General features: G+C 41.7%; 1 protein-coding gene across 1 annotated transcript in view; it reads left to right on the forward strand.

Annotated features, from left to right (window-relative positions):
* obscnb (obscurin, cytoskeletal calmodulin and titin-interacting RhoGEF b) overlaps positions 1-18077 on the forward strand; it is a 53544-nt gene that overhangs the window by 4129 nt on the left and 31338 nt on the right. The window contains exons 4-35 of the mRNA XM_054596350.1: positions 214-519; positions 626-892; positions 1039-1145; positions 1633-1801; positions 2331-2606; positions 2710-2991; positions 3298-3573; positions 3663-3938; positions 4028-4303; positions 5370-5651; positions 5802-6077; positions 6165-6437; positions 6538-6804; positions 6900-7169; positions 7260-7526; positions 7675-7941; positions 8055-8167; positions 8271-8424; positions 8538-8699; positions 8812-8916; positions 9764-10030; positions 11134-11403; positions 11521-11787; positions 11915-12181; positions 12416-12682; positions 12787-13056; positions 13148-13417; positions 13606-13872; positions 14496-14759; positions 14901-15167; positions 15384-15650; positions 16688-16954. Coding sequence (XP_054452325.1) covers positions 214-519; positions 626-892; positions 1039-1145; positions 1633-1801; positions 2331-2606; positions 2710-2991; positions 3298-3573; positions 3663-3938; positions 4028-4303; positions 5370-5651; positions 5802-6077; positions 6165-6437; positions 6538-6804; positions 6900-7169; positions 7260-7526; positions 7675-7941; positions 8055-8167; positions 8271-8424; positions 8538-8699; positions 8812-8916; positions 9764-10030; positions 11134-11403; positions 11521-11787; positions 11915-12181; positions 12416-12682; positions 12787-13056; positions 13148-13417; positions 13606-13872; positions 14496-14759; positions 14901-15167; positions 15384-15650; positions 16688-16954 — 7881 coding nt within the window. The remainder of the gene's footprint in view (positions 1-213; positions 520-625; positions 893-1038; positions 1146-1632; positions 1802-2330; positions 2607-2709; positions 2992-3297; positions 3574-3662; positions 3939-4027; positions 4304-5369; positions 5652-5801; positions 6078-6164; positions 6438-6537; positions 6805-6899; positions 7170-7259; positions 7527-7674; positions 7942-8054; positions 8168-8270; positions 8425-8537; positions 8700-8811; positions 8917-9763; positions 10031-11133; positions 11404-11520; positions 11788-11914; positions 12182-12415; positions 12683-12786; positions 13057-13147; positions 13418-13605; positions 13873-14495; positions 14760-14900; positions 15168-15383; positions 15651-16687; positions 16955-18077) is intronic.

The raw sequence follows: 18077 nt of genomic DNA on the forward strand, positions 1-18077 counted from the left end.
GGAAATTGATGTTTAAATAACAAAACATTTAACTAAACTAACCAGACTTCATTACTTGAAGTACTTTTTAGTAATTATCTTAATTGTCTTTTACAGTTCTTTTTACTACCTATTTTTTTGGTTGGACAAAATAATGATAATAATGATGAACTATGATCACTCAGTACTGATCTGATTATATAAACTGCACAATCATCACTTTTTCTGCTCTAGCTGCAAGGAAGCATCCTCCCGATCCCCCAGTCAATGCTGTGGTGCAGAACAAGACGAACTCATCCCTCACCATTCAGTGGTCTCCTCCAGACAGCGACCGCCCTGTACCCATCAAGTGCTATGTTGTGGAGAAGAGGAAGATTGGCACTCAGATGTGGCAGAGGTGCAATGCTGGTGAAACCATTGTTTCAACAGAGATCACCGTCTGCAACTTCACAGAAGAAGCCACCTACCAGTTCCGTATCTCTGCCATGAATGACTTTGGCCAAAGTCCCTACCTGGAGGTCCCTGGAAGCTTCTACATAGGTAAGACTGATGTCTGATGTCTCTTTGTCATTTGTCATTAGTAGTTATGTGCTGTTGTTGTATTCAAGTGTTATTTTCTCATTTCTGGTTTGCCTGTTGTCTCCAGAACCCAGTGCTGAAATCAAGAAAGGCCTGGTGAACAGCGTTGCATTCTCTGGTAAGGAGTTCTCCATCTCCGTGGAGCTGTCTGCTGTTTGTTCTGGCTTCTGGTCTCTAAATGGCCGCCTCCTGCGCAGTGGAGCAGACTACCTCATCACCAGGTCCAAGAACACACATACTCTGCTCATCCGTGTCGTGACCATGGAAATGAACGGAACTGAGGTCAAGTTTGTGGGTGGAGGCTCGCAAAGCAGTTGCATCCTATCTGTGAAGGGTATGCACTCATATACATAAATCGTAGTACAATTGGCTTTCTGTTTTAAAACCTTTATTGTTTTTAATTGAATGCCATTACTATTTAATGCAATTATTTGCTATTTAATTTATTTTAGCCTTCTAACATAAAAACTGTATTTTTAGCTCCTTCTGTTAGGTTCACCAACAAGTCAGACGTGCTGGAGGTGGTATTCAGCAGTGCCCAAGCCACTGCTCAGCTGACTGCTGAGGTGTCGGATTACGATGCACAGGTTTGTGAAGGGAACATACATGGACCTGTTACTTTACTAGTATGCAGCGATATAAAAAAATTATGATAATTTTTGTTATTGAGTAGGTTTTTTTCTGTGCTATTTTGAGTCTAATCTAAAATCCGCTTTTTGACGAAGCATTGTACTTTGCACATTGTATCACCAGTTGTCTTTCCAAAGGGATATTTCATATTAGTTAGCTTTGATCCTCCTTTTTAATGGCAAAGTTGGTCCCAGGTATTCATATGGAGAGGATTAAGTCAGTACAGTGTGCCACAAATCTCATTTCATGTCACTGTTACGCAGAATAGTCTTCAAAGGAGACACTTTTGGATTTGAGAACTTGTCAGCACAAGTAATCCTACTTAGCAAAACTTAAGTCACAGTAGTTTTTCTTGACAATAAAATTCAAGCACTCTTTACTATAAGTTTTATTTTTACTTTATCATGCCTATTTTGGTAATGTGTTCTGTGTTTGTTTCTTCAGGTGGTTTGGATGAGGAATGGGCGGGAGGTGAAATTGGGAAAGAAGTATGAATATATGATCATCGACCGCAAGAGGATCCTTATAGTACACAATGTTACTGAGGAGGATGTTGGCATCTACGAGTGTGTTCTAGCTGACGACAGACTGCCGATGCAACTTGCTCTTAAAGGTATGCTCATCAAAAAAGTAGTTTCACTTTATCACCACATTCTTTCTGCCATCGATTGTGTGAAGGCCTGTGAAGCCAGTATCACCAATATACTCTGCTCGGTGCTAATATGATTGCGTTAAAGGGATTTAGGCTCAGTGTCCGCAACAAGTATTGCCTCAAGCCCACATGCAGACAGTTTGTCTGTCAGTTTGTCTCATGCGATATACTGAAATTTGACCTGCTCTGATGGCTTCAAGCATATGCTCATGAGCCATCAAATACAGGAAAGAACTATCTGTCACCATGTAGTCAACGCCAGGGTTACTCTGCTACACCAAGTCAGGCTTTTCCCACACATGAGCTTCTCTGGTACCATACATTAAGATATACATTGGTGAAGGGAATTTAATTATTGTTAGAAAGATTTTACTTGAACTCCTCTCTAATTCGCTAACACACATATCATTTGTATGAAATCAAATGAAATAACTTCACAAATATTTAATTAAAAAAGTAATGATTACATTTCCATCTCTTTTTCTGTAAGATGAACCTGCCAAGTTCCTGAACAAAGCCAGAGGTACTGTGGGAATGTCATCGTCCCTTAAAGGAGATCTCGAGCTGAGCTGTGAGGTATCTCCTGCCAGCGCGACCGTTGTGTGGAAAAAAGATCAAGTCGTGATCACTGATCACCAAAGAACTACCTTCATCTCCCAAGGGACTCAAAGGAAACTCATCATCAAGAACGCCAAGAAAATCGACGAAGGACATTACTCCTGTGAGACAGCAGCAGACAAAGTCACATTCCAGGTCAAGATAAAAGGTATGATTGTATAATGCTTTTGTAACATTTTTCAATACTTAACTGCACATCACAGATATTATTATGATATTATATACATTTCTTCACCTTATTTCTTTCTCAGAATCTCAAGCCGTAGCTGCCTTCTCCAACAAGGAGTCGGTCCAGAAGCAGGTGAAAGCTACTCTCTCCCAGAAGGCCACTCTGAGTTGTGATGTTTCTGATAGCAAGTCAGAAGTGAAATGGTATAAAGACGGCAAGTTGTTGATATCCAGTAGGACGATATACTCAGAAGTAAAAGGCAATACTCGTCAGCTGGTGATTGAAAAGGTGGAGAAGAGCGATGCTGGAGAGTATTCATGTGAAGCCGGAGGGGATAAGCTCGTCTTCAAGATAACTGTGTCAGGTAGGACTGCTCGATTGATTTTTTTGATATGTAGAATTTAACAAATATTTTCAATTAAAATGAATTGATAAAATGTTTGTGAGCTACTGCACGAATGTGATTTGAGTTAAGGGTTTTAGAGTTTAGTTTCTACACATTTAATTCACATTTATGTGACAAATGTCCCAAACAAGACTTGATGAAGTTTAAATAATTAATGATGCCTTAAGGAATGCATGAATTAGATGTCTCTTATATGTTTCAGCCATTGGTGATCTTAAATGGTGCTCATAAAAACACTGTATTTCTCTTTGACACTACCCTCAGAGATTCAGTCAGCTTTCTCCAACAAGGAGTCAGTCCAGAAGGAGGTTAAAGCCACTCTATCCCAGAAAGCCACTCTGAGCTGTGAGGTAGCTGATACCAAGAGCGAGGTGAAATGGTACAAGGATGGCAAGATGCTGACTTCCAGTAAGACAGTCCATACTGAGTCGAGAGGCAAGAGTCGCCAGCTGGTGATCGATAGCGTGGAGAAGAAGGACGCTGGAGAGTACATCTGTGAGGCTGGGACTGAGAAGTTGGCTTTTAAGATACATGTGACAGGTATGGGAGAGTGGATTTTCAAAATAATAACAATACTAATTGGGTGTTTATTGGATCTGATATTTTGTCTTTCTTACCTCCTCCATCAGAGGCCCAGTCAGCCTTCTCCAACAAGGAGTCAGTCCAGAAGGAGGTTAAAGCCACTCTATCCCAGAAAGCCACTCTGAGCTGTGAGGTAGCTGATACCAAGAGCGAGGTGAAATGGTACAAGGATGGCAAGATGCTGACTTCCAGTAAGACAGTCCATACTGAGTCGAGAGGCAAGAGTCGCCAGCTGGTGATCGATAGTGTCGAGAAGAAGGATGCTGGAGAGTACATCTGTGAGGCTGGGACTGAGAAGTTGGCTTTTAAGATACATGTGACAGGTATGGGAGAGTGGATTTTCAAAATAATAACAATACTAATTGGATGTTTATTGGATCTGATATTTTGTCTGTTTTACCTCCTCCATCAGAGGCCCAGTCAGCCTTCTCCAACAAGGAGTCGGTCCAGAAGGAGGTGAAAGCTACTCTCTCCCAGAAAGCCACTCTGAGCTGTGATGTTTCGGATTCCAAGACAGAGGTGAAATGGTACAAGGATGGCAAAGTGTTGACTTCCAGCAAGACAGTACACACAGAGTCAAAGGGTAAAAGTCGCCAGCTGGTGATCGATAGCGTGGAGAAGAAGGATGCTGGAGAGTACATCTGTGAGGCTGGGACTGAGAAGTTGGCTTTTAAGATACATGTGACAGGTATGGGAGAGTGGATTTTCAAAATAATAACAATACTAATTGGATGTTTATTGGATCTGATATTTTGTCTGTTTTACCTCCTCCATCAGAGGCCCAGTCAAGCTTCTCCAACAAGGAGTCGGTCCAGAAGGAGGTGAAAGCTACTCTCTCCCAGAAAGCCACTCTGAGCTGTGATGTTTCGGATTCCAAGACAGAGGTGAAATGGTACAAGGATGGCAAAGTGTTGACTTCCAGCAAGACAGTACACACAGAGTCAAAGGGTAAAAGTCGCCAGCTGGTGATCGATAGTGTTGAGAAGAAGGATGCTGGAGAGTACATCTGTGAGGCTGGGACTGAGAAGCTGGTCTTCAAACTCCAGGTGGCAGGTAGGGTCCATGACTGAACTGTCTTACAGTATGTCTGCTGATTGATATACCTAACAGGTATTGCAGATGTTAACATATCATGGACAAGTATAAAGCTTTTCATCCACATTCATGGTGTCCTCCACAGACACAAAGGTCCAGTCTGCCTCCTCTAACAAGGAGTCAGTCCAGAAGGAGGTGAAAGCCGCTCTTTCCCAGAAGTCCACTCTGAGTTGGGAGGTATCTGATACCAAGACCGAGGTGAAATGGTACAAGGATGGCAAGCTGGTGGCCACCAGTAAGGCTATCCATACTGAGTCAAAGGGCAAGAGTCGCCAGCTGGTGATCGATAGTGTGGAGAAGAAGGATGCTGGAGAGTACATGTGTGAAGCTGGGGCTGAGAAGCTGGTCTTTAAATTACAAGTGGAAGGTAAGGAGAACTTAGTATGTTTAATGAATACTAAATGTCAGTTGAGTTTGCGTTGTCCCTTGTACTTTTTTTGTTGCTGTTTTATTTATGTAGCCACACAAAACATGTTGCCGGTCTTGGCTGCACATTTGTCCACTGTAGTTTATCTCTGTTGAAGTGTTGACGTTAAGCACATTTTCTTGGTTATATCTTTGCTTGTATCATACTGACGCAGAAGTTTTGCAATATTTTAAGGACTTGTATTGAGATGGAGGCGGCCAACATCATGACATTCTCCATTTATACTTTGTAGAGATCCAATCCAAGTCAGCCTTCTCCAACAAGGAGTCAGTCCAGAAGGAGGTGAAAGCCACTCTCTCCCAGAAAGCCACTCTGAGCTGTGAGGTAGCTGATACCAAGAGCGAGGTGAAATGGTACAAGGATGGCAAGCTGCTGACTTCCAGTAAGACAATCCATACTGAGTCGAGAGGCAAGAGTCGCCAGCTGGTGATCGATAGTGTCGAGAAGAAGGATGCTGGAGAGTACATCTGTGAGGCTGGGACTGAGAAGTTGGCTTTCAAGATACAGGTGGCAGGTAGGAGGATTTAGATGGCACTAGTATTTTAGAGAATATGCAAATATGAATTTAATTTGTCTTATTTGTCATAGAGAATTGTGTCTTTTTCTACTGTGATTGTTTTTGTTTTTTTGATTTTGTTTGGTTATGTTTTTATTTGCTCTGAAGAAGCCCCAGCCGTTTTTTCCAACAAGGAGTCAGTCCAGAAGGAGGTTAAAGCTACTTTCTCACAGAAAGCCACCCTGAGCTGTGAGGTTTCTGATTCCAAGACGGAGGTGAAATGGTACAAGGATGGCAAGATGCTGACTTCCAGCAAAGCAGTCCACATGGAGTCAAAGGGCAAGAGTCGTGAGCTGGTGATAGAAAAAATGGATAAAAAAGATGCTGGAGAATACACATGTGAGACAGGAACAGAAAAGCTGGTATTTAAGCTGCAGATGACAGGTAAAATAGTTTTTTAATTATAACAATCTTTGCCAGAATTTTGATAACTGCACAAATTACTGAAAAGAAGCTTTTACTTCTCTTTAGATGCAGCTGTTAAGTTCCAGAAGAAGCTTGTCAAGGACACATGTATTGTTCAAGCTAGTGAAAAAGTTGTTTTGACCACTGAGCTGACTGCAGAGAGTGGTAGTGTTAAGTGGTTTAGAGATGGTGTGGAGCTCAAGGAGGGCAGCAAGTACGAAATGAAAAAAGAGGCCCTGTCGCGTACCCTGATAGTAAAATCCTCAGAATCCAAAGACAGTGGAACCTACTCCTGTCAAACTGCTGATGACAAACTAGAGTTCAAAGTTCAAGTTAAAGGCAAGTAATAAAAATGTTAAACCAATCTGATAATTATTGTACAGACCTCCTCCGATGCCAGATTTTGTTTTGATGTCTAAAATCCATGTTTTCATTTCAGATACAGCTTTGAAGTTTGTTCTCCCTTTGAAACCTGCTACGGTGGAGTTGGGAGGTACACTCAGCCTGATGTGTGAACTGAATCAAGCCTCAGGGGATGTTGTCTGGCAGCATGATGGTCGTGAAATTAAACCCGGAGGCAGGCACTGTGTCAGGACAGATGGTGCTAAGCGCGTTCTCACTGTGACTGGCCTGACTAAAGAGGATGAAGGAGAATACAGCTGTGAATGTAGAAATGACAAGACCTCTGCTAAAGTCACCTCAAAAGGTAATTCATCGTTTACTCAAAACATTTAAAGTATCAGGGTAGGAACTTTCTCTTCATATCAGTCTGTTTCATTTGATGTCACATATTCCTTGCAGCACCCAGACTAGTGAGGCTGACCACCAAACTGAACAATGTGGCTGCAATGGAGGGAAAAGACGCCATTTTCAAGTGCGCTGTCAACCCAGCGGACGCCAACGTTAATTGGTTCCACAACAATATACCAGTAACTGCTGGGCCCAAGTATAAGATTGAGCGTGGTGGCAGCAGTCATTCACTCACCATCACCTCTGTCACCCAAAAAGATGCTGGAGAGATAAGCGTCGATGCAGAAGGCAAAAGCTGCAAAGCTTCCCTACAAGTGCAGCGTAAGAACATGCATTTAAAATATCATTTTTAAGTATGTTAAGTAATGGAATTTCCTCATTAACTTTGACTTTTCTTTGCTCCCTAATCAGATGAACCTGTGACAATTAAGAAAAAGCTAGAAAACGTGACAGTGGAGGAGCAGAGCGAAGTAAAGCTGGAGTTGGAGCTGAGTAAGGTGTCAGATGAAGTGAGGTGGATGAAGAACAGCGTAGTGCTGCAGCCTGGAGGAAACATGGAGATTCGGGTAGATGGAGCTAAGCAGGCTCTGTTCTTCAAGAGTGTGACTTATGCTGACCGGGGCATCTACTCCTGTGAAACTCTGGATGACAAAACCCAGGCCAAGCTCAATGTGGAGAGTAAGACTGATCTACATTCACATGTTTACGATACAATAGACAGTATTAAAGTACATATATAGAATGTTCTTCTTCAGTTATGGTTGTTTTAAGGACAAGCTAGAAAACCTTGATTGCCTGTTAACACATTTCATCCTTCTCTCTTCAGTGAGGAAGATCCAGGTTATAAAGGGACTAACAGAAACCAAGGCACATGAGACAGAGACGGTAACTCTTGAGGTAGAACTCAGCCAGGCTGATGTGGAAGGCTCCTGGACCAGGGATGGGGCCAAGTTAAAGTTAGGGGCCAACTGCCGTATTACAGCTCTGGGAAAGAAGCATGCCTTAACGTTGTCGAATCTCAAGAGGGAGGATTCGGGAACTATTGCCTTCCAAGCTGAGGGGGTACATAGTTCTGGCAAACTGATTATCACAGGTAAGGGCTGCTTACTGTTCGTCACCAAATCTGAGGGTCAGCCTCTAATTTTTTGCAGCACCCAAGAGTAATTGTTTAGTCACCATTAGCCTACATGTGTGTTGATTCTACAGAACCTCCTGCTATGATCTCCAAGCCCATTATGGATATCAGTGTTCCTGAGAAGGAGAAGGTTACTTTTGAATGTGAATTGTCCAGAACAAATGCAGATGTTAAATGGTTCAAGGTGAGAAAATTATTATTATTTGAATTACTGTCTGCAGAGTGAAATTAGATTTAAAAAGTGAAATGTGCATATGTAACATTTGGAAAAAAATATTAATCTTCAGGATGACGTGGAACTGAAACCGGGTAAGAATTTTGGCATCCACTCCTTGGGCCGAAAGCGTTCTTTGGTCATCAACAAATGCACCCCTCAAGATGCAGGCACTTACATCTGTCGCACTACTGATGACAACACCTCCGCCAAGCTCACTATTCATGGTAATTATTAATGATGTCATGAAGCACACATATCAGTCAGGTACCATTATTAAGGGTATAGTATAACAATTTCCAGTGTACAGAAATGTCTTAAAACATTTTTTTTCCTGCAGCCAGAGATATTAAGATTGTTAAGAAGCTGCTGGATGTTGAAGTGATGGAGAAGGAGAGTGCTTCATTTGTCTGTGAAGTCTCACATGATGAAGTGGACTGCCAGTGGTACAAAGGAAGTATCAAACTCAAAGTCAGTGACAACATCAAGATGAGACAAGAGGGTAAGTTCTCAAGGAAGTAGTACACCAATGTATACACCTGTATATTCATGCAATTTTGTCGGATTTACCTGAATAATGATGATCTACAAGCTGACCATTTTTTTTATTCCAGGCAGAACCTATGTACTGCTGTTCAAGTCTGTCACCCCAGAAGATATGGGTGAGATTAAATTCACAGCTGACAAAGCCTCTTCAACTGCAAAACTTAAAGTGAAAGGTAAACGAGTCCATGAGTATATACGTATATTGCTGCATGGATAAACTAACCCTTATGTTACAATGTTCAGATGTGGTTGCAAATGGATTATTTCTATTCATTATGACAAAAGCTGTTAGAAAGTTGCATATAATGTTATACCTCTAAAAAATGTAAACCTTATTTTATTCTAAATTAAAAACAATTGGGCTATGGTAAACACATCATTATGCTTTGCAGAAGTCTGCATGTAAAAAAACAAAACCTTGATGATTTGATAGTTGACCTGAACATTTCAATTTGTTTAGTTAAAAAGGTCACTCTAAAGTTAAGAGTAAACACAATGCAACATCCTGACATCCTTGGTGAAATAGAAAATCCAGTTGCAATTTGCATGTTCATTGTTATGCCTCATTGAGGCCTGATGGCAAAAGGAGAAACAGCTCGTATGGTGTTTTAGCTGAGGTTTAGGATTTGTTTCAGGGGGTTTTGTCATAGTTGTCTGTCGTGATCGAATGTTGGTCTGTGCAATGGTCTATTAGAGAAGGCATAATTTTTTTTATACTTCATACTTTGCTCTCAGTCGACCATAAATTGCATCAATATGTACGTTTCATAGTTTCTGTCAGTGACTTGCTGTTTGCGGTTGATGTAAGTGCATCAAAAGCATTAATGTACTTTTTTAGCTCTGTTTGCTTTGGCTACAACATATTTCAATATAAGACATTGCCTGTCCTATAGTGTGCTTAGGCAAGGGCTTTGGCAGGGCTTTGTAGGGCTTTGGCAGGGCTTTGGCATTAATAGCATTTAATCTTCCTTTGTGGCATACATGATAGTATTCATTGATTCAGTGTTATTGTTACTGTAGAGCTGCCTGTGAAGTTTGTGAAGAGACTCAGGGATAAGATAGCGATGTATAAGCATCGTTGTCATCTTGAGTGCCAAGTGTCACGTGCCAGCGCAATGGTGAAGTGGTACAAGAACAAGATGGAGATCAAACATGGCAAGAAATACGAGATCAAAAGTGAAGATGTTTCCCGAAAACTCATCATCAACGATGTGGACTCTGGGGACGAAGACACCTATACCTGTGACGGCACTGATGACAAGACGTCCTGTAAACTACTTGTGGAAGGTAACATCATGGAAGATGACATAGGTTGATTATGAGCGTAGTGTCAGGATTATCAATTGCAGGGCATTTATGTATCCGACTGTAATTTACAGTGTATATTGTATTCATATGTACATACTCAGAGATTTTACAAGCCATCAGACTCCTAGCCAATGAGGTATCTCTATATGTCTGTCCATCTCTATCTATCTATCTATTTATCTATCTATTTATCTATCTATCCATCTATTAATCCATCCATCCATCCATCCATCCATCCATCCATCCATCCATCTATCTATTCATGTTATGTGTGCAAGAAATTAACAAAAATTGTATTACTACTGCAATCGAAGTAACCCCCACAGGTGGTCATTCTGATTGAGTAAACCTATGTGAGGTTATTACAGTAAGATCCCTGGACAGTGAAATGCCTTTTCCTTAAAGTGGCCCTATAATGCTTTTCCACTTTTTCCCTCTCCTTTAGTGTTATATATATTTTTTTACATGTAAAAGGTCCGTAGAGTGTAAAACCTGAAGTCAACGCCTAAAAGGAGTTACCCTCCCCCTCAGAAGCTCCTGAGCTCCTGAAACGGCTCCGTTGAATTATCTCCTTCACTTCCGTAACTTTATGAGGTCATAATGTTACGGAAGTGACGTAAAACTCCTTCTGCCTAGTTTGGCCCTCAAACAACAAAAGAGAGAGACGGAGCTGAAGAGTTTTTGGAAATGTGAAACGTTAACCAATCACAACAGAGTGGGCTAGCGGACCAATCAGAGTAGACTTTGCTTTCTGGAGGGAAGAGCAAGTGCTACAACGGAGCGTTTCAGAGAGAGGGTGAGAAGAGGTGCTGCAGGACAGCCAGGATGAGAAAAACAAGGCGGATTATGAGCATTAACGCACGTAACATGTTGTAACTGTAACTTGAGATAAAAATATCCATCTGGAAAATAGCATAATAGGGCCTGTTTAAATGAAATTGTGCAATAATGCAATTTGATTTGCATCTTAAAAAGGCTAAACCATTGGTGTGGTCCTTTTCTATAAATCAACATTACCTTTACTTTATGAAACTATGTCCTTGACTTCATTCTAAACCATTTTCTTTTCATAACCCCTCCAGAGCAGTCCATCAGCATTGTGCGGGAGCTTAGTTCAGTAGAAGTGACAGAGCCCTTTGCTGCTGTTTTTGAAGTTGAAATCAGTATGGAACTGGTCAAACCTCCTATATGGACTCTGAACGGAGTTGCTGTGCAGGAGAGCGCTGATGTTGAAATGGAGAAAGAGGGCACTATGCACCGTCTCACTTTCAAAAAGACCAAAGCATCGATGACCGGACCTGTGCAGTTTACAGCAGGGAAGAGCAAATCTTTAGCTCAGCTCACAGTCAAAGGTAAATGTGTTGAATCGCGTTTATAGAGCAGTTGGCATTAACTTGTATTACTGTTGTAGGTAGATATATCCTACATATTTCAGTTGAGACTGATCACATACTGTTCCTCATATTTAGAGCGTCCGCTTGAGATTGCAGAGCCCATCAAAGATGTGAAGGCGCAGGAGAAGAGCTCTGCTATACTCACCTGCAAATTCTCTGCCTCACCCAAAGAGGTTAAGTGGTTCAAAGGTCAGGTACCTCTGGCAGCTTCAGACAAGTATAACATTAAGCAAGATGCTACAAGGGCTCAACTTACCATTCAGAGGTTGACTGAGGAAGACAGTGAAGAGTACCGCTGTCAGTCTGGACCTGCTGAGACCAAAGGGAAACTTACTGTTGAAGGTACAGAATGGACTTTTGGATACCACACTAAATACAGCAATTGTGCATTTTATTATCAAAACCATCATGTAAAGAACTTCCTTTAGAATTGTCTTCAAATTATATCTGTCATGTTTCTTTTGTCCAGTGCGGGACATTAAGATCACCAAGCACTTGGCTGACACAGAGGTTGACGAAGACAGCGATGCAGTGTTCACATGTGAGATTAACTATGCCGATGAAGAGGTGCAGTGGCTTCTGAAGGACAAGGTGCTCTTCACTAATGAAGTCAACACCATCACTCATGACAGAAAGGTCCACAAGCTCACGCTGAAGAACTTGGCCCCTCAGGATGGGGGGACTATCACCTTTAAAGTCCGCAAGGTGAAAGAGTCCGTGACACTTAAGGTTAAAGGTAAGAACTGAAGAACTGTCATGCAAGCACACAAAAAATTTATTTCTATGGATATCAGGTTAAAGTAGGGAATTGCTGCTACATGCATGATCATACTCTTATGAAAGCATTTGTTCCTTGAAACTGCTTTGCATTTGCTCTGAAAATGAACTCTGAATAAATGCTGTCTGGCTTACCCCAGTCCACCCGAAGTTGAAAACATGATATATCCCTCTGTCATTCTTTATTTTCCAGAGAAGCGTGCTGTGTTCCTCAAGTCTCTAGATGATGTCATTGGAGAGGAGAAAGGAATGATAACTCTAGCGTGCGAGGCGTCCAAGCCCAGGGTTTCTCCTACATGGAGAAAAGAAGCTAAAGTCTTGAAGGCTGGGTCCAAGTATGAGCTCCTTCACACTGGCAAGTCTTTGGGACTGATCATCAAGGACGTCACCAAAGAAGATGCTGGAGATTATAGTTGTGACCTTGGAACTGAGGTTTCTAAAGCCAAGGTCACTGTAAGAGGTTGGTACTGTTGTTTTGAGATATACAGTTTTACATTGTTAGCCTTCATACATTCGGTATTTTTTTGCATCTTCACCAACTTGTGCTCTCCGTCCAAAATTTAGAGATTGGCATTGGAATTACCAAATGGCTGAAGTCAGCTGAGGTGAACGAGGGAGAGACATGTAGCTTTGAGTGCATCTTATCTCGTGAGAGCACAGATGAGTGTTCCTGGACTCTTAATGGCCACACTGTCACAAATGGAGGCCGCTTCAATGTCACCAGTAAAGGACGCAAGTACATGCTGACCGTTAAGGATGTCATTCCTGCTGATGCTGGAGAGGTGGTCTTCAACATCAAAGACCTGAGCTCCAAAACAACATTAACAGTTGAAGGTAATCAACATATTTAAGAGGCCTAAACAAACTAGATAATTACATTTTTTTATTCTATTAAAACAAACATGTCATGATACCTTTTTTGCAGGCAAAGCTTCATCTGTGTCTAAAGGACTACAGCATGTTAGTGCTGTTCAAGGTGAAGATGCTGTATTTACCTGTGAGGTAACTCAGTCTAGCTCCACTGTAAAGTGGGCCAAGGAAAGCAAAGCCATCAAAAAGAGCCAGAAGTATGACATTAGCCAAGAGGATAAGGTCATGAAGCTGATCATCCATAATGTCTCTGCTCAAGACTCTGGAGAGTACAGTTGTGAAGTTGTTGGAGGGGCAACCACCAAAGCCAAGCTGGAAATCAAGGGTAAGACTGAAAACTCCATATTCACCTACTTCCAATTTTCCTCTTTAAAAGCGTAAGACCATTTAAGCAACTAACTCTTTTTGAAAGATTGTGGTAAAATGTTAGACAATTTATTTTACTCAATATAGGTTATACTATGATATACTTTTTAACTGGTTTATTTTCTTTCTTCTTTTTTGTTTTTGAAGAGCCAATCCATAAATTCACTAAAGCGCTTAAGGACAGCCAAGCTGAGGAGAAGAGCTCCGTGACCTTGCAATGTGAGACTGCACAGACCCCATCCACTGTGATATGGCTTAAAGGTCACACAGAGCTCAAGGCTGGAGGGCGATATGAGATGTCCCAGAAGGAGGGGGTCTTCACTCTCACCATCAAACACCTGGAGGAGAAAGACACTGATATCTACACTTGTGACGTGGGCACTGCCAAGAGCATGGCAAAGGTGACAGTCAATGGTAAGGACCTAAGTGTGTGTGTATACAAGTTTGGGGTAAGTTTTTATCTTGCAGAGTTGATTATGTTTATGACTTTAGTTTGAAGAGCTCTTTGCATGCAAGGTTTTGAGCCTAATGAGATAAATGCCATGTTGACTTTGCTTATAGTTTGGTTTGGTTTTGCTTTAAAGGCCAGTTGGATGTTATAGTGGAAAAACCACAAGATGCTTATTGTTTTGGAGGGGAATCTGCTGCATTTGTTTGCTGTGTAGGCGGGCTTCACTCTCTTACAAAGTGACCAAAATGCATTGTCTTGTTATGCAAAGACTACGCATTGCAAAGAGGATTTTTTTTTCTTTGAAAATAGATATCTTTCTGTTGCATTGTTATGGGAGATTTTGATTTTGTTTTTAGATAAAGTGCACTGTTGTAGGTAAACCTTCATCAAAAGGAACATCAGCCCAACTGTTGGAGTAATGTTTGGATTCCAATCTCGAATGTTGGATGACTGGAAAACAACAACACATCATCGATTTCGCCTCTAATCCCTTTCCATCCTCCATCACATCCAACAACTCAACAAGAAAACAAATAATTGCAACACCCTGTTTTATATAATCAAGTTATTGTTCATTTTATTTTAGCCCTGCCGGCCTTTGAAGCAAAGCTCAAGAACCAGGAGAAAAAGGAAGGGGAGACTGTGACACTTTGCTGCAAGTTATCAAAACCTGTGGATCGCGTTCAGTGGAAAAAAGGCTCTGACATTCTCAAAGCTGGAGAGAAGTATGAGATGAAGCTGGAGGAGACTTCCTGTGAGCTTCAGATTAAGAGTTTAGAGGTTGAAGATAGTGGAGAGTATTCTTGCATGTGCGGGGACCAGAAGACATCTGCAACTGTTAAAGTCAATGGTATGGATTCAATAAGTTTATTTTGAATATTGTATTTCCCAAAGGAGTTTAATTTCATTGCCTTGGTCATGTTTTGTAAAAACCTTTTTTAGAATTTTTATTTCACCTGTTTTGACATGTAATGAAAATTTGGTTGTATAGCCTTGCCGCCGACCTACATTAAGAAGCTGGAGAGCCAGGAGGCTGAGGAGGGAGCAAGTGTCACCCTGCATTGTGAGCTTTCTAAACCTGGAGTCCCAGTGGAGTGGAAGAAGGGAACACAGGTCCTGAAGTCTGGAGAAAAGTACCAGATGAAGCAGAAGGCCTCTGTGAACGAACTCCTGATCAACAAAGTGCTGCCAGAAGACAGTGGAGACTACAGCTGTGTGTGTGGAGACCAGAAGACCACAGCCAGCCTCAAGATCAAGGGTAGGAAGAGGATATTTAAAGATTCAATCAGTGGAACATTATTTAAAAACTGTATAGAATGGCTTCTTATATGTACATTTTTAGACATATGTGTTTTGGAGTCTGTGTTTTATTGTGGATTGCAACTTGTCAGTGTTTGTTTTTTGTTTCGTTGTTTTTTTTAAATATTGTATTTCACGGCATGCCACTGATGCTAACCAACTGATAAATGCTCAGCCCAACCAGTGACCTTCAAACAGAAGCTGGAGAGCCAGGAGGCTGAGGAGGGTGCGAGTGTTACCCTGCTCTGTGAGCTCTCTAAACCTGGAGTCCCAGTGGAGTGGAAGAAGGGAACACAGGTCCTGAAGACTGGAGAAAAGTACCAGATGAAGCAGAAGGCCTCTGTGAACGAACTCCTGATCAACAAAGTGGTGCCAGAAGACAGTGGAGACTACAGCTGTGTGTGTGGAGACCAGAAGACCACAGCCAGCCTCAAGATCAAGGGTAGGAAGAGGATTTTCATTGAGTCAGTTCAAGTAAAAAAAATGTTTTCAATGTATAGAACAGCTTTTTAAATGTTCATATTTAGACATGTTTGTTTTGGAGTCGGGCGGCACGGTGGTGTAGTTGTTTGCAATGTCGCGTCACAACAAGCGTGGGTTTTTCTTCCTCACACAGTCTAAAGAAATGCAGGTTAGGTTAATTGATGACTCAAAATTGCCCATTGGTGTGCGTATGTGAGCATGAATGGTTTTCTGTCTCTATGTGTGAGCCATGTGATAGCCTGGTGATCTGTCTGGGGTTCATCCTGCCTTCTCCCTACGTTAGCTTGGATCTGCTCCAGCCCCACCGTGACCCTGCATAGGATGAGCTGTTGATAAAGGATGGATGTTTGGAGTCTGTCATCATGTTTTGTAATTCAATGTTTGCTTTTTGTGTTCATTGTTTTTTTAAGAACCATTTTTTTTATGAATAGTTTTTTGTATATTTTATATCATGGCATGCCACCGACTACTAACCAACTAATAAATTATCAGCCCAAATAGTGACCTTCAAACAGAAGCTGGAGAGCCAGGAGGCTGAGGAGGGAGCTAGTGTTACCCTGCTCTGTGAGCTCTCTAAACCTGGAGTCCCAGTGGAGTGGAAGAAGGGAACACAGGTCCTGAAGACTGGAGAAAAGTACCAGATGAAGCAGAAGGCCTCTGTGAACGAACTCCTGATCAACAAAGTGGTGCCAGAAGACAGTGGAGACTACAGCTGTGTGTGTGGAGACCAGAAGACCACAGCCAGCCTCAAGATCAAGGGTAGGAAGAGGATTTTTAAAGATTCAGTCGGTTGAACATTTTTTAAAAACTGTATGTAACGGCTTCTTATGTGTACATATTTTGACATATGTGTTTTGGAGTCTGCATGCCATTCTAAATTGCAACTTGTGAGTTTTTTTTTATTTTTTGCTCCGTTGGTTTTTGTTTCATTATTTTTTTTTTTATATTTCATATCACGGCATTCAACTTACTGCTAACCAACTGATAAATGCTCAGCCCAACCAGTGACCTTCAAACAGAAGCTGGAGAGTCAGGAGGCTGAGGAGGGGGGTGACATTGTTCTGCTCTGTGAGCTCTCTAAACCTGGAGTCCCAGTGGAGTGGAAGAAGGGAACACAGGTCCTGAAGACTGGAGAAAAGTACCAGATGAAGCAGAAGGCCTCTGTGAATGAACTCCTGATCAACAAAGTGGTGCCAGAAGACAGTGGAAACTACAGCTGTGTGTGTGGAGACCAGAAGACCACAGCCAGCCTCAAGATCAAGGGTAGGAAGAGGATTTTCATTGAGTCGGTTCAAGTAAAAAAAATGTTTTCAATGTATAGAACAGCTTTTTAAATGTTCATATTTAGACATGTTTGTTTTGGAGTCGGGCGGCACGGTGGTGTAGTTGTTTGCAATGTCGCGTCACAGCAAGCGTGGGTTTTTCTTCCTCACACAGTCCAAAGAAATGCAGGTTAGGTTAATTGATGACTCAAAATTGCCCATTGGTGTGCGTATGTGAGCATGAATGGTTTTCTGTCTCTATGTGTGAGCCATGTGATAGCCTGGTGATCTGTCTGGGGTTCATCCTGCCTTCTCCCTACGTTAGCTTGGATCTGCTCCAGCCCCACCGTGACCCTGCATAGGATGAGCTGTTGATAAAGGATGGATGTTTGGAGTCTGCATGTCATCATGTTTTGTAATTCAATGTTTGCTTTTTGTGTTCATTGTTTTTTTAAGAACCATTTTTTTTATGAATAGTTTTTTGTATATTTTATATCATGGCATGCCACCGACTACTAACCAACTAATAAATTATCAGCCCAAATAGTGACCTTCAAACAGAAGCTGGAGAGCCAGGAGGCTGAGGAGGGAGCTAGTGTTACCCTGCTCTGTGAGCTCTCTAAACCTGGAGTCCCAGTGGAGTGGAAGAAGGGAACACAGGTCCTGAAGACTGGAGAAAAGTACCAGATGAAGCAGAAGGCCTCTGTGAACGAACTCCTGATCAACAAAGTGGTGCCAGAAGACAGTGGAGACTACAGCTGTGTGTGTGAAGACCAGAAGACCACAGCCAGCCTTAAGATCAAGGGTAGGAAGAGGATCTTTAAAGATTCAATAAGTGGAACATTCTTTTGAAAACTGTATTGTAGGGCTTCTTGTATGTACATAGTTAGACATATGTATTTTGAGTCTGCGTGTCGTGAATTGCAACTTGTCATTGTTTTCTTTTTGTTTTCAGTATTTGTTTTTATTGGGTTTTCTTTTTAATACTTTATGTAATGGCATGCCACTGATGCTAACCAACTGATAAATGCTCAGCCCAACCAGTGACCTTCAAACAGAAGCTGGAGAGTCAGGAGGCTGAGGAGGGTGGTGACATTGTTCTGCTCTGTGAGCTCTCTAAACCT

This window comes from Anoplopoma fimbria, chromosome 3 (genome assembly GCF_027596085.1).
Source record: "Anoplopoma fimbria isolate UVic2021 breed Golden Eagle Sablefish chromosome 3, Afim_UVic_2022, whole genome shotgun sequence".
NCBI classification, from domain to species: Eukaryota; Metazoa; Chordata; class Actinopteri; order Perciformes; family Anoplopomatidae; genus Anoplopoma; species Anoplopoma fimbria.